Source organism: Vespula vulgaris, chromosome 3, assembly GCF_905475345.1.
Source record: "Vespula vulgaris chromosome 3, iyVesVulg1.1, whole genome shotgun sequence".
NCBI classification, from domain to species: domain Eukaryota; kingdom Metazoa; phylum Arthropoda; class Insecta; order Hymenoptera; family Vespidae; genus Vespula; species Vespula vulgaris.
The window spans coordinates 7,063,517-7,079,938 of record NC_066588.1 but is presented as its reverse complement, the minus strand read 5'-3'; the positions used below and the strand labels follow the sequence as shown (position 1 = coordinate 7,079,938).

The 16,422-nt window shown below is 32.3% G+C and overlaps 1 protein-coding gene across 3 annotated transcripts in view; it reads left to right on the top strand.

The window, feature by feature from the left end:
• Nucleotides 1-16,422, top strand: part of LOC127062464 (tyramine receptor 1-like) — a 39,883-nt gene that overhangs the window by 17,216 nt on the left and 6,245 nt on the right. For 2 of the 3 annotated variants that reach the window (XM_050990731.1, XM_050990733.1), the window contains 2 exons: nt 12,921-13,149; nt 14,034-14,171. In XM_050990731.1, the coding sequence (XP_050846688.1) occupies nt 12,994-13,149; nt 14,034-14,171 (294 nt within the window). In that variant the 5' untranslated portion in view covers nt 12,921-12,993. Of the gene's footprint in view, nt 1-12,506; nt 12,603-12,920; nt 13,150-14,033; nt 14,172-16,422 lie in introns of those variants that run through there. The other variant, XM_050990732.1, reaches the window with a different exon arrangement.

Below are 16,422 nucleotides of genomic sequence, written 5' to 3'. Positions count from 1 at the left end.
ACAGAGAAATGCTTCGCACAATTTAGCAGAATGGTATGACCTCGGAATGGCTGAGTGAACTTCTCTGGTATTTCCATGCTATCTCATAACCATCCTAGCTCAAATTCCAACAGCGTGTTACCACTCAGCACGCCACTCCGTCCACTTTCGCTCTTGACTTCATACGATTTACTTACCCTCATTTAAAATATTCTTATACGAGTATATTCCAACCATCAAACATGACGGACAGATAAGGTATAAAAAAATATTTTTGTATTTCTTTCTTTCGAAGTAATATACCAAGCATTTGCATTATTTCAGACCATATGTCGTGTTATACTTAAGTAGTCTGAATTTTCGGCAAGTTAAATAACCCAAACTCTCTGTCGGATCATAAAGAGTAGTTATACAAACTTTTATTTCGATCGAACAATAATAGTAAGGGTTTTTGAGAAATTACGAACATGTATATTAAGTCTTTTATATTAATAATGTTGTGTTTTCATTATCTCTTTTCTACTTCTCAAATAAGAGAAATCAATCTCTATTGAAATATTGATCAAGATAGAGAACTACTATATATATATATATATAAGAGTACTCTTCACCATTCTATCGAGTACAATGCCAAAATAAAAAAAGGGTATGTTTAATCCCTTTAAAGTATTCCAGAAGAGGCCGACGGAATTCTTCTCAGAAAATTTTCCAAAGAGTAGACGGGATCATGAAACTGGAACCGTTCCAGTTTCATCATCCTCTAGCAATATCTTACTTTACATGCATATACTACGTAAATATATATATATATATATATATATATATATATATATATATATATACACACACACACGTATACAGATTTAGATATATATTAATGTATCTACATTGTCTATAAGGTTTGAATTATAATTACACGTACATCTTGTTCATTTATTTATCATTCCTACTCGATGATGTTATACTGTAACATTATTATATGTTCTTTTTTTATTTCTCTCTTTCTCTCTCCCCTTCTATTTTTTTTCTTATTTTTATTTTTATAGATTTATTTTAGACAACCGTCACATCTCCTTAATAAATCTGTTCTTATTAAAATGTAGAAAAGACATCAAGCGTCCCCACAGCGTTAATGCTTTATGGAAATTTAAAAAATGCTACATCTCGTCTCTCCCTCTATTTCTTCCTTTTTTTCTCATATCCTGAAACATCACTCAAGAAAAAAAGAATACATTGGGATAACTAAAAGCTATTAGAACGAGCAAATAGAATATAACATTTAAATTGGGGAATTGAATCTCAATAGTCGACTCCAGAACAACGATTATACGTAAACGTACTATGTTGTAGCTTCGGCACGTTGCGCTGGTAAGTATATCCTACTCGTAAATTTAACTATCTGCGACAGTTACGTTGGTATATGTAGATGTGTATATGTATGTACATGTGCATGTACCAAGCGAAATGTGAAATATAGTAGCGAACATGGAGAACACCGCCATGTAGTGTACGCAAATGTTATTGCTGTTGACATTGGTAAGATGAACAAATAACTACGATGATAATAATTAATAGAGGTAGAGGCGAGAGAAGGTTAATAATTCAAAATAATCTTCTGATATAAACCGATGAGATAAAATTTGCAAGGAATAAAATAGAAAAGTCAGGACAAAAAGTAGAGATGATTTTTTCAAATAAGAAAAGGGAAAAGGATCTTTTTTTTGATTCGTTATGATTACAAGGGAACGAATGTTTCGTTAGCGATGAAAGGAATTTTTCCGATAAAAGTTATTTGCATCAAAAACCTCGGTAAGATTCGAACATTTTTCTACAAATAGTTTGCTGGTTGGTCTTGTGCATCGACCCGCCAGTTCCGAGCAAATACGAGCTGCAAGCGGCTAGTGTAATTTACACGGTACAATTCAAAGGTTTAATCTGTCACGTCGGGATGGCGTCGTACGAGAACTCGCCGCTCGAATGCTGTCACGCAAGCTATATAGATCGAATTGTGAATCCAATTCCATGCCGTGAAACGTCGCCCACGTTCAGAATAAAAAATGAGAGAAGAGTAGAGAATGAGAGAAAGAGAGAGAAAGAGAGAGATGACATTTTTTAGGGAATAAAAAGCTTCACAAATGTTAAGAGTCTATGTAAAATAATAAATGCATTGGATTATATTGAATATAATATAAAGTATCTTTCTCTCTCTCTCTCTCTCTCTCTCTCTCTCTCTCTCTCTCTCTCTCTCTCTCTCTCTCTCTCTCTCTCTCTCTCTCTTTTTTCAAATATTACTTATATCTTAAATCCGATTGATTCGAAAATTCAATTTCACGCTTTATCGGTATCTCTTATGGATTATCATCAGGCCGCGTAATTTCCTTCCAACGAAAATAGAAAATTTGTATGTAGCTCTTATGATTTTGCGTTCGATCGCTGAGGGAAAAATACTTGGAACATTTTCATCCTTTTTATCTTTTTTCTGATATACTTTATTCAATAGAACGACGACGTATGAAAAAAACATCTCGCAAACAACGTTTTCTTTTTCCCTTTTCTTGAAATAATACGCTTGAAAAGAAAGCTTGAAAAGATAGTGGGTAAGAATCCGTACTATGTAGGCACGATTTAGAAAGTCGAGACAATGGGGCGTAAGTAGATTATCCCTTGATAATCTTTCGTGCATAGCTGGTGTGTGAAATTTAATGTTGAGGTACATTACGAGCGCGAGAACGCTCACACACATATATTCGTCTTCTCTTAGCGAGAAAACTGAAGTTCATCCGTAAATATGTGATTGTACTTATATCTATTATACGTATATACATATGTACATATGTATATCTTTTGTGTATTTAGGTTTGTACACACACGTGCCTCATACAACTTCCTTGACAAATACCGTTTAACTTAAAGATACTCTCAGACATATCGCATAAGTTCGTAACGCATTGGATAACACCTCCAAGGTTAGTATATTCCATGGCAATCTCGACTTTTCTTCCCTCTCTCTTTCTTTTTCTCCCTTTCTCTCTCTCTCTCTCTCTCTCTCTCTCTCTCGAAAGTAACTCCGTCGAAAGTGCTTCCGAGACTGACTCAAGGACGAGAAAAGCGCTTTGCTTTCAAAGAAGAAAACGCGGATATATTTCCCCAAGCATACTGCCTGTTTCGAAAGTGGAACAGCTTTACTTACGTTGGTCGAAATATTTAGAATATTCGATAGTCGAATGATACTTTTTTTCTCTCTTTTTTTCTTTCATCTAATCTGGTTTAAAAGAAAACTGAAAAAAATAAGAGAGAGAGAGAGAGAGAGAGAGAGAGAGAGAGAGAGAGAGAGAGAGAGAGAGAGAGAGAGAGAGAGAGAGAGAGAGAGAGAGAAAGGAAGCTCAGATGATAAATTTAATAAAAATATCATCCTGTAACAAACAAAGTCGTTATCATTAAATGTCCATTAACAGGATACGATAAATTCAAGACGAAGATTAATGTTCGGGTGACTAGATATCAGATATGTCGTAAGAGTATTAAAAAAAATGTAATATATATTATATATTATATATTTATATATGTTATATATATACATATATATATATATATATATATATATATATATACTCTAGAAATCACATACGTATCTAGTAGCGTTTATAAAAAGGGAAAAGAGAAATTACGTTGGTACATAAACAAGGGGTGGAGTGAAAGGAAGAGAGCAATTATTTCGCTGGTAAAGGATTATAAATATGTTGTCGAACGTTTTCTATCGTCAATCGTGTAAATTCTTTCGATACGATTTATATATAAATGATTCGCATTACGAAATAGATATATGTATCTCTGAGTATAACCTTCCCTTAATATAACTGACCTCGTAGTAATCTCTTATTATATATTATAAAAATTTGATTTAATCCGACATAATAGAATTTTATCAAAAAGAAAATAAATTTTTATCAAACATAGTATGTATCCATCAAACATCCATTTGTAACGTAGCCACATCAACTGTATGAATTTTATGTCCTCCGGAAGGAGCTTATGAATACTATCGGATTTACATCTGTTCTGTGAACTGTCTTCTCTTAGAAACACGAAGAAGCCGAAGCGACGAAATTTCCGGTGAATTGTATTACGAAATTTCAACGGAGTTTTCCTTCAAGAGAAAAGTAATGACGCTTTCCACTCTATCCATGAGATTTCAATCGCAAATTCGCTACTCTCTTCGCATACTCGACGATTTTAAATAAAGCGTAAAAACTTTGTCAATAAGTCGGATTAAAACAAATCTCTCGGCATCTGGCGTGTTATCATTTTTATTGTTATTATAACAGAAGAGATATAATTTTAATAACAAACGACGTATATGATACCGTTTCTTTACTACGAACTACAAAATGTAACAATATTGAAAATCTTTAGGAATCGGTCTGTTAAGTTTACTCGTGAATATATTAACCCTCGACATTGTACGCTCAACAATATCGTTGAATAAAATTATCTCGATATCACACGAATACGAATATCTTTTAGAATATAGAGTACCTGAAACATGTTATTTCCATTCTCGTAAATCCATCTACGTTTTTGTTCGTAAAGAGCTATAATATAAAGGAGGTTTTAATTACTCTTCCGTTAAGTAATAAGAAAAGATTTTAATGTTACATATTAATTCTTTATAAGAAATATTCTACCCATCAAGTTTCTTTGGATATATTTCAACAAAGAGAGAGAGAGAGAGGGAGGGAGGGAGGTAGAGAAAGAGAGAGAATGAGAAGAAAAGAGAAACGAGAAAAGAAATTCGCTAAAAGTATGAAAGACATTGTCGACGTACATAGATATACTTGTTGAGTTAGTAGAAAAAGTAGAACATATAAAACTCATTTATCCAAGTCGCATATGCTCGAGGAGCATATAAAATTGCAATAAATTATCCGTTCCACTTCAATCGATGTATCCATCTAAAATATTTCATTTAGAACTATCAAAAATACAAGTACTCTTATCGACGATCTTCAATTTTCTAACAATCAAACGTGAAGTTTGATTTTGAGAATCTCTCGTTTTCCTTTTTACGGTATATCGTCAGAGAATATAATAGTACAGTAAAGATGAAAACCTGGTAAAATAGTTAAAGCAGTTACGAGGATAAGGAATATGAATAGTTCGCTGGTCGTATTCTGAGCTCGTATAAGGAAGGAATGAAAAGGCAAGCAAGAGAGATAGGAACTTTAAGAAGTGGTTAGTGCCTTTGCCAGTTGCACGAAGCATTTTGAAATACCATCGACAGATTGAATTTCCGAATGGAAATTCGAATTTAGAACAATTACATATTGGTTAAAAAGTATTACAAACGACGATGTAAACTATACGATAGATTCTTGGATAATGGCTGGTATAAAATTTAAAAAAGAGAGTAAAAAAGAGAGAGAAAGGGAGAGGGAGAATTTTTTCTTCTTTTATTTTTAATAAAAATTACTACGTAAAGATAAAATGACGAAGATAAGGGAACAAAGCGGATATAAAATTTTTTAATAGATTTTAAAAAAGCTGACCAAAAAGATAACGTCGAATAACGCTGTCCTACGGCTTTAAACATAGATTAAATACTCTAACGTAAATTAGCTTTACCTGTATTTACTAAACTTCACTTCTTCTATCGAAGCGATTTAATAGGATTCAAAGAAGATTGATTTGTGAATGATTGTATAATTATATAATCAAACTTATTAAAAAGAAATCATCAAGAAAGTTCATTTTGAAAATAAGAACTGTTACATTGGGATAACTTATAAATGATGGAACGATTCAAAACGAAAGATTTTCTCTTTAATTTCTGTGTCAATAAATCTTACGAATTGGCTTTAATAAACGTGCTAGGCGAATAGTTGCACGTCGGCCAACACGAAGGTGCAGTTTCTACGAAAACTAATTACGAAACGGAGTGATATCCGTTTGGGAGTTATCATCGATAAAGGCTAATCGTTCAACTAGGAATCTAATATTCGCTCCGAGTTCATTTTCTGAATATTAAATCATCCTAGTATTTCTATCGAATCGAAAAAGATCAATGATGATTCGTATATTCCCAATTTTCACTCGTTAAAGTTAATATTTTTAAAAATAATATCGACATTACATGTTTGAGTAACTATCATAAGCAATTTGTGGGAAAGGATTAGCGAATTAATATTAATAATCGCTGATTCAACAGATTCAATAAATCACAACAGAATTATGTTAACCATATTTGGAGCGTATTATTTATTCGGTTTGTTAAATACCGTCTCGACATATGTATATATGTATGTGGAATGTATTCGAAAAGGAAGTAAAATAAATTTCTAGCAAGATCCTATTGAAATACACAGAAAAACTTTTGAAACGAGTTATGATATTCTATAATATTCTACGAATAAAGCTTACTTCGCACACTCGTTAAATTTGATCTATTTTACGAACCAATAGAAAATTTGAGATAAAGCTTTTGCCAAAAACAATAGAGATTATTGTGTCTAAAAACAACAGAGCTTTGAGAAATGTGTTATCTGATTTTAGAGGAACATTCTAGAAAAGGAGTAAAGGAAATTTGACAGGAGGAGCGAGAAGAAGCTACCTAGTTAATTAGCATATCTGAGTAATCTCAATATACCTACACCGTGATGTTTGACAGTAAAGAGAGAAAGAGAAAGAGAAAGAGAGAGAGAGAAAGAAAGAGAGAGAGAGAGAGAGAGAGAGAGAGAGAGAGAGAGAGAACTAAGATTTCCATAAACATGAGCTAAATCTTAGAAGTTTATACACACGTACACATAAACATATATATTTTTAATTTAAATATATATATTTTTTTAGTTTATATTATAAAATTAAGTTAACTTTAATATTTTTGTTTCTTTCAAATCAATCATATTTGCTTTCTCCTGTTTAAGAAAAGATACTAATAAAGAACGTATAATATTACTAAGTTTATCTCGCTTAAAGAATCAGATTCTTTATTATTTTATATGAACATATTAGACATGACAAGAATCAGAAAACAAATTTTTAATCGATGGAATCAATAAGAAGTTTCTTTCGAAGCTTGAAGATCAAAATTTAGAAATAATATATTGTTTAATGTTACCAAAGAAAAATAGTTAAAAAAAAATTCTGTTTATTTCTGAAAACTAATGACATGGAACATGTTTTACAAAAAGTGATAATTTATGTTCGATAATTATACTATTAACTATTGTTCTGTTATCATGTATTCGTTGTAAATGAGTAAATTTTCTTTCAGAGAAATCGAAACTTTTGAACACATATATTTTATGTACTTCAGCGCATACATATTATATATTCACAGACATACATACATCGATGCTCTTATGCTCCTTCGAATCGAGGAAGCTAATGTTATTATGATGCATACAATGAATATAGTATAAAAGGCTTTCCCATACAGTTCGAAATTTCACAAAAGTCACAAAGTTCTCATAAACTCTCTACTCCACTGAAAACTAATATTTCACGTAACTGTTTCATCGAGTTTAAGGTTTGTTAACCAACAAACATAATCGATCTCAAAGAACAGTAGTAGAAGTATTAATATTAGGAGTATTAATGATAGAAATAGAAAAAAAAATTTCGTCTTTTGTATGGTTGTGAAATTGTTTATTTTTACTACTACAATTACTTTGAACAATTGTTAATAATAATAACAAATACGATTAAAGATAATATATCAAATATTTGTTTTATCGAAGTGCATCGATCAATTGTCCTCATCGATTCAGTTTTGACGTCATTTTCATCTCTTTTGTTTTTCTAGTTATTATTCTCAATACTCAAGGCTATCCATCTTTACTCAGTTCGGTCCGCTACAAACTTATTATTATATTGTACTCTTCAATAATTCTAGTTATTAGACGATCCCGACGATTTCCTAACTAATGCGTTATGGTATCTAAGCACGAAACTGCAAACATTTGAAGAGTCACTTAATTTCGTATGGTTAAATAAACAATTACTAACTTTCCTCAAAGAGATATTTATAGAGGACGATATAATCAACAACGTTGAATACACAAGATTAGCAATGAAAATATCTTGGTACATGAAACTAGTAATACGGTTTTTGTGAAATTAACGAAAAAAGTATTAATGGTAAAAATTCGTAAAATTTTTTCAGGGATAAAAATAAAAAGATGCAATTTTTTACTTCACGAAACTTTTTACTTCTATAATATTTTCTTTATATTACAATATTTTTTATGTATTACGTACTATATAGTATGCATATATATAGATATATAAAAGAGGTTAAAACATTTCTGGAATTCTTGTTTCCGCGGTCTCGTTAGTATCTACTTGTCTATCTTCCATTCTCTCTTGACTTATCTTACTGGTACCACTACATTCATTCTGAAGAAGAAGCTTATCGAGTCGAATTGTAGAAATTTACTAGAAAAGAAAATCCAGGAAGAATACACTCTTCCGAAAGGGTAGTCCGATACGTAACGATCTTTCTACAGATAAGTAGATATCGATTTTAAAATAAATTTTGAGGCAAGAGAGTGAGAGAGAGAGAGAGAGAGAGAGAGAGAGAAAGAGAGAGAGAGAGAGAGAGAGAATGAAAAACTGAAATAGGAAAAGTGGGAGAGAAATAAATAAGTGAGATCGATAAAAACGATCGAAAATCTCTAGTGGATTATACGTTTCTATGTATGTACGTATATCAAAATTGAAGTAGGAGAAAATTCCTTTGCAAAAATTCGTCATCTCTTTGAAAATATATATATATATATATATATATATATATATATATTCGATGCATGCAATGCTTTTCTTTCTCTCTATCTCGCTCCATTTCTATCAATCGTTAGCGATTTTTCGCAATTTCCCGAAAGCATCGTATCATCCTATCCTTCAACGAACTTCGTTCCAATTTCACGAGACACGTTTTATACATCGTAAACCATTCTCCTTGCATCAAGTATCTAGCATCGGGCAGAACCATGCTCGAAAGCAGACATTATTTATAGCGAAACGCTTACACTTTCCATCACCCTCTATATCAACGATTCGTGTTCGAGAATTTTTCTATCATCGGTTCATCGATTCGCCACACTTTCTGAATTATTTTTCGTGCCGATAAACAAAATTCTTGGAAAACATCGATGACGATTTCTCTTACTCCCTCTTCGTTTTTTTTTTCTTTTTTTGTCATTCATCAATGAAAATCATAGTTTAAAATTTTTACAGAGTAAAAAATTAAAAACGAACGTAAAAGATCTCAGGTAAGATAAGAGATATTTGTAATTAATTAATTAATAATAATATGACGTATTGTATTATTAATATTATTATCGACTTTTTTACGTATTATATGTTCATCTCCCCTTATGTTTTCTCTTGTGATATTATACTTACTGACTTGACACTGTTTTGCTACACTAGTTCTTTGCGCGCGAGTGCGTTTCATCTTTTTTTTTTCTTTCTACTTCTAGTTTTCTTTCCTTATTTTCACTTTTTCGTCTCCTTTCCTCTCATTTTATAGCGTTCTTATTATGCATCCAAGCGAAGGAATACAATTTTATTCTCGAGAGCACTTCTCAAACGTGACTAGACGCGAGATAACCACAAGATATGTTCAAGATACCACGCCAACGTTGCAAACGAACGTAACTTCTATCTGTGTCTTTCTCTTTCTCTCTCTCTCTCTTTCTTTCTTTTCTGCTTTGAAATTATTTCAAACTGAGTCAAAAGAAAAAAAGAGGTTTCTATTAATTGATACTTTAAAGGCGAACTTCGTCCTTTCCAAATATTTTCTATGAATCTCTTCCTCGTGAAAAGGATACTACGAAAGATCAGAGAACACAGATGCACACAGACATCTACCTATGTCTATGCTAATTCCTCTTATTTTCACTCCATTGCTCACGAAACATTCGTTTCCTCTCTTGGAAGAATAAAAGATCGTCACAAAGTTGGTCAGTCGTCGTGTCTTACAAATAAGAGATCTTTGTTCTTCGTAATACTTGTAAAAGAATTCTATAGCGAGTCGCTGAGATAAAGGATAAAGCGTGTTTCATCTCAAAATTTCCAAGAATTCGTCTTTACGTTTCCTCAGTGCCGATGTTAACATTTTTAGACGATTTCAATCTGCGCTAGTGCATTACATACGTGACATCGATTTCAAAGTGTACGCATATGAAATCATTCGAGCGTGTTACTTTAAAAGATCAGATGAGAGAACATTCCATCATATTTCTCGCTTTTGTAAAAGATTTTTGTTCTACTTTCGTTCTATTGACCTAATGAAATTGTTTATTTCGATATTTTATAATCGAACATATTTTTTTAAAATTGTTAAATAAAAAATAGAAAAATTAGTCGAATCGAAGGTGGAGATAGTCAAGATAAATAATTAAGTAAAATGAAATAAAACAAGTTTTGGAATCGACGTTTCCTTTGAAGTCAATAAAATTTAAAGTTACCTCAACAAGAAGTTAGTTAACCTTCTTATTAACGCAACATCGTAGACGAAGTCTTAACGATGTGTACTCTCTTAAGACGTCTAAATCGACAATTTCTATTTCTCTTCTATCTTTCTCTTTAATCATACTGTTAACTCCATGAACAGTGAGTTCTCGTAATGTTATTAAATTAATTCTCAAAATGTCATAGAAGAACAATATTCATATGTGCCACAAGGCAATGACCAAACAGTAATGCGTTATAATAGCAAAACTAGACGTAAACTAACGGCAGTAGTACTTTACTCTTGAGTTAATCTTGATATATGTGTATACCTTTAAATTTACTCGACAATCTTGCGAAACTATTAATCATTTTGCGCCATTAGCTGAAGGTATATTAGCTCGTTCAGATTCACTCGGGAAACTACTAGCACGAGATAACTTCTATCATTAGTTCTTCCGAAAGAATAAAATTTTGGCATTCATTACTATATGATAAAAGAAGGATAGATTGTAGATTCAAAAGACCTATAGAAATTCTTTTCGAAAATTTTCTTATTCTTGGTAGAAAAGGGATAAGCGAAAATACTAAGGCTTCAAAATGAGCTGGAATAGAGAATCCGTACGTTTTACGTTATTTTATTTAATCAGCATACCCGTTATAATAGGGCGGTAAGGCAGAAATTCTCGTCTCGATGGGTTCACGAATTAATGAGCCGCCCAACAACGAATCGATCGCTCGTTATGAAACGACCTTACGCGAGAGCACGTTCAGTAGGAAGATTTTTTACATAATGGATATGCGCGTGTGTGTGTGTTTGTGTGTATTTATGATTAAATCCGATTAACAGAATTAATTTTGATTCGACCAGCAATTATTTATAGTCGTGATATGAGAAATGTAAAATGTGAAATGTTTATAAGTGTACGTGCTCTAGTTCGTCTTAAAAAATTTCTAGCGTTTGATTGATGTTCTCTAAGGGACAGTCAAGAATTCGCTTGAATCGACTCATAAATCGAAAGATTAATTTTAATTGCGATATCACGAAGTCTCTGTTTCTGCTTTTCCCTTGGCTCCACATGTGCAAAACGTATCTGTGAATTCGTGGCAGATGAGTAATTTATTATTATCCTTATTCGTTGCTGCTTACTTTTGCTTTCTTCTTCATTCTCTTTCCATCTCTTTATTTCTGTCTCTCTCTCTCTCTCTCTTCTTTTCCACCATTGCTTCCAGATAATTAAATTTACGGCAGAGAAAATTCACCTTCTGTCCGAAAGCATTCTATATTTTATAGCAAATTCGTGCCAACTCGGACTTACTTCTTTCTCTCGGCTTCATTGTGCCTCATTTTCAGTGGATTGTAAATTAATCGTCTGCCCATTGCCGTAAGGCGTGATGTGCATGTTCCTTTATTATTGGATATATAAAAAAAAAAGATGGGCTCGATATTTAATAAATTCATATTCATGAAAAATTGAATATATTTATATAGAACATTCGAGGATTTTTATAAAAAAAAATTCATATAAAATATATTTCTGATATGATTTTTGTGGTCTTAACTTCGCCATTAAAAAAAAATATTTTTCTATTATATATAAAAATACTATATTATGTATATCTATTCTATAGATATTTCTACTTTCATTCGTATTACATTTCTGACAACTTTTCAGTAAGAGATAGACCGTATATGTATATTTACGTATGCAAACAGGAACTCTATGATACAAGTAGCCTTTTGCCTTTTTGCTATCCCTACTTCGTTCTATCTTTCTTCAATTTTTTTTTCTTATTTCTTGCATCCACTTTCTCTGTCCTTCCTTTCGTGTGCCCTATCTTACCTTTCCAGTAATAGAATAAAGTGATCGTAAATATGTAAACCTTTTGCAAGTTGTGCATATGCAAACGAAAATATCTCAACCACGAGGTCTCTTAAAATTGTGAAAATATGCGAGAGACACGCTAGCCAATTTTAAACAAGCGCCTAAATCGATTCGATTTCGATTTTCTTCCAGCGACGATGTACATACGTATTTAACTAGTTCCAACGAATATACCGAATTTTCGATTTGAAACAATTTAAATTAGCAGCTAACAGTTACAAACAATAGCTTGTTATTTTATAGAAACAACATTCAAATACAGCTTTTAATCCAATTACGAGCAAGGTAATTTGAATAAACAATACCTTTTTATTTGGATCAATACACGAATAGATTCGTCTTGGATTCCATGAGAACCGAATGTTATATATACATATATCGAACCGATAGTTCGAGTAAAGCTTTCGTTCGTTATTCTAACGAGTTCACAAACAAGAAAAGGAATCGGATTAAAATAAAAATAAATAAGAAATATATATAAATAATAATAATGATAATAAAAAAAAGAATAAAGAAATTAAACGAAATGGAAAAAAATTCGTAAATGAATTCGACGAGATCGAATAAAATTATTTGACGTTGTTATATTTGACGTACTTTCAGAAATCCTGACGATGTCCAGAAACGTACGGACGGGTGAACAGAAATCGTCGTCAATGGATCGTGGATAAGCGTCATGGCAAATCAAACGACTGATTACCATGGGGACGTTTATCAATGGAATCGAACAGTACCGACGGACGAACGCGATACGCAAACGGAATATTATCTAGCCAATTGGACCGATCTCGTGCTGGCTGCTCTGTTCTGCATGCTGATCGTCGTCACTATAGTAAGCAAATCTCTGATGTCTTTTACGATTTTTCTTCACCTCTTATCCCCATCTTTACTTATATTCGTTTCGTTGTTTTCAACGAATATCGATAAATCGAGTCTCTCGGGTAAAAATTCACATCTCGCGTGTGACTCAATCCTCCATATCGATGAAGGGAAATGGCCGAAGAATTTAAATCGTTGGCTTATAGGTGATTCCGTATAGATAACCTCGTTGAGTTTTTTCCATCGAAAACGTTTGTAACAATGGATTAAGCTTTTCTCTTTGTTTTATATCTCTCTTTTTCTTTTTTTAAGGCGACGCTTTCCTATCCTCTCTATCTCTTTCTGTCACTCTCTCTCTCTTTCTCTCTTTTCTTCTCTCTCTCACGAATCGAGAAATATTGGATATTTCCTATGCACCATTCGTTAGAAATATTTATTAGTAAACTGAGAAAGAAAAAAAATATAACTCCGAACTTATTTATTTTAAAATAAATATACTTTTTCAATAACTTCACGAGAATAATCCAGATAAAAAGATAAATCATTGAATACCTTCTTACGTTAACTAATTATTTTCTTCTTTTCTTAACTGAAGAAAGTGAGAGTATTTAAAGCCTTTTATCTCACGTTCCGTTTTCTCTTTTTCTCTGCACATCTTTTCGTTTTCCTCTACTCGTTAAAAAAAAAAAAAAAAAAGAAAAAAAAAGAAAAAAAAACAGTTATAGACAATTCCGAAGTTTCGTTCGCCAGCAGGCAAACTCACACGAACGAAATGGCAACGATATCTCTTCTATCTCCATCCAGTTTAATTTATCCCTGCTTCTTGTCAATTATCTTTCACGTTCTATGAAAATTGAAATTCCGCGTAAACGGTATTGTACAGTATTTCCATTGTAGGTCGGCAATACACTGGTGATAGCAGCGGTAATTACGACGAGACGACTAAGGTCCGTTACTAATTGTTTCGTATCCAGTTTGGCCGCCGCGGATTTATTGGTCGGTTTGGCTGTAATGCCACCGGCTGTACTGCTACAGGTATGTCTATGTTAAGCTGAAGAACATATCAGTATATGTGCATGTATATATATATATATATATATATATATATATATATATATATATATATACAACGATCAAGAGAGAAAGAGGAGGGGAAAAAGAGAGAGAGAGGAAGAGAGATAGAGAGACAGAGACAGAGACAGAGACAGAGAGAGAGAGAGGGAGAGGGATGCAACGTCTCTTCTGCCTCGTCAACATTGCGTCAAGCTTAATTGGTAATCAGTGAATGGCAGGCAAGTGCCCTCGTCGCATATAATTCATGTCAGTTGCGCGAACATCATTGATATGCTTCACCAGTTCTTACGTTTTCCATAATTTTAATTTCTCCATTTTATCTTGTCAATTCCTTGCAAAGGAATTGATTATTATTGAGACTTAATTCTTCCCGATAACGATTACTAATCATGAATGATAACGAATTGATTCTATTCGACTGATCGAATAGATAGATATCTTCGTTTTCTTTTCCTTTTCCTTTTTCTTATCGGGTGTATTTCTTATTTTCTTTCTTTTTTTATTATCAACAGAAATAAAAAAATGAAGGAAAAGAGATAAATAAACGTACGTATTAGTTTTAATAAAGAATATTCTGTGAAAGCTGATATTTATTTGGTTCAACGATATTACCGATATTGTAATCTATTCGAATTTTGTTTTTTGACGATCGTTTAATCGTTAATAGACGAATACTAGCTCGTTTAGATTCAACAATCTCCGTTATAGTTCTTTGATCGATTGAGCATTTCCCGATCGATGAACCTTTTCGAAATTAAGCTCATCAATCGCCAACACCTTCTCGTACTTAATGCTCTGAACATGAAATCGGCGATCGTCGTCCGAGGTAACGAATAGTGATTTTACATTTAGATTGGAGTCCGACGTGGAATATAATGGAGCTCATCAACGCAATCCAATCGAGACGATCTTGAACGTCCACAATTAGTCTAGAAAATTAGGACGTTCTTCGTGTGTACACGTCAGGACGCCAGGGATTTCGAGCTTTCAATCCTTCGAATATTTTCCTTCGAAGATTCTTTTAATTAAAAATGTTCCTTAATGAAGATAATAATCAGGAAAATAAAAATCTTTCCTTTAGTTTGAAAAAATTTAAAAAAAAAAAAAATACATTAGTCTTATTCTATTTGCGTAATATCAAATTTCTCTTTCTCTATGTCTCTCTGTCCCTCTCTCTCTTTTTCATTTTATTCATCTCGAAATTTTAACATAAAAATTGGTTCGTTTCCGATAGCGAAGTTTTGTACTAAACAAATATCGAAGCTAAGTTTTTCAAGAAGATAGTCCATCTTAGTAACATCACGGTGAAAAGTTTTACTTTTGCATAACTTTCAGATAGTTATACTTTTTAAAAAAATGTCGAGATATCTCTAAAAATTTCATAATCATTCGATATTTTATAATAAAAAAATAGAGGTATAAAGTAAAATCGGAATCGTAAAATACAAAGGACGCTTCCAGAATACTTTTCAATAAATTTAATAAATTCTGAGAGTAGACGTAATAAATCTTTTCCTCTTTCTCTCTCTCTCTCTCTCTCTTTTTTCTCTTTCTCTCTTTCTTTTTTTCATACCTGAACATGATATTACAAATATATATATTAAGGTATAACACGGGTGAATGCGATTATATCAAAGATATGAAAATAACATAAAGCGTAATGGGATGCAATAGCGCGTAATATAATAATAATTAGCAAACTTTTTTTCTCGCTTTACGAACCTTCATGCACGATCGCATTTTCATTGAACCGACACTCCTTCGATTTTTATCGTGGAAAAAATTGAATATGGATTATCGTGAAAAATAAAAATAAAAGTTGATAACAGGAAGATAAATTTCGATTGGACGATTTAAATTCAGTCCATGATCAGTCCGTGATCTCCGGAGAAAGAAATACATATATCATATTTAATAGAAATATATGGAACTTTTTTTTTTCGAGGAAATAAAAATGAAAGAAACATCCGATTTAATCGAAATATTTCATTACATTTTGAGGATAGCTATATCGTTAGTAAAGAAGTAATATTTCTCTTTCTATGAAAGAAGCATATATAGGAATATAAGTCCTGAATCGTGAGACGTATCAAGCTTTATCCAGGACAAGCAAAAGATTTTCCAGAAATTGAATTCAATCGACGTCATGTATTATTCCTTTCTCCTTGGACAACCAACACGTTCTTACGAATGTTCGATCCGGCTATCAAAC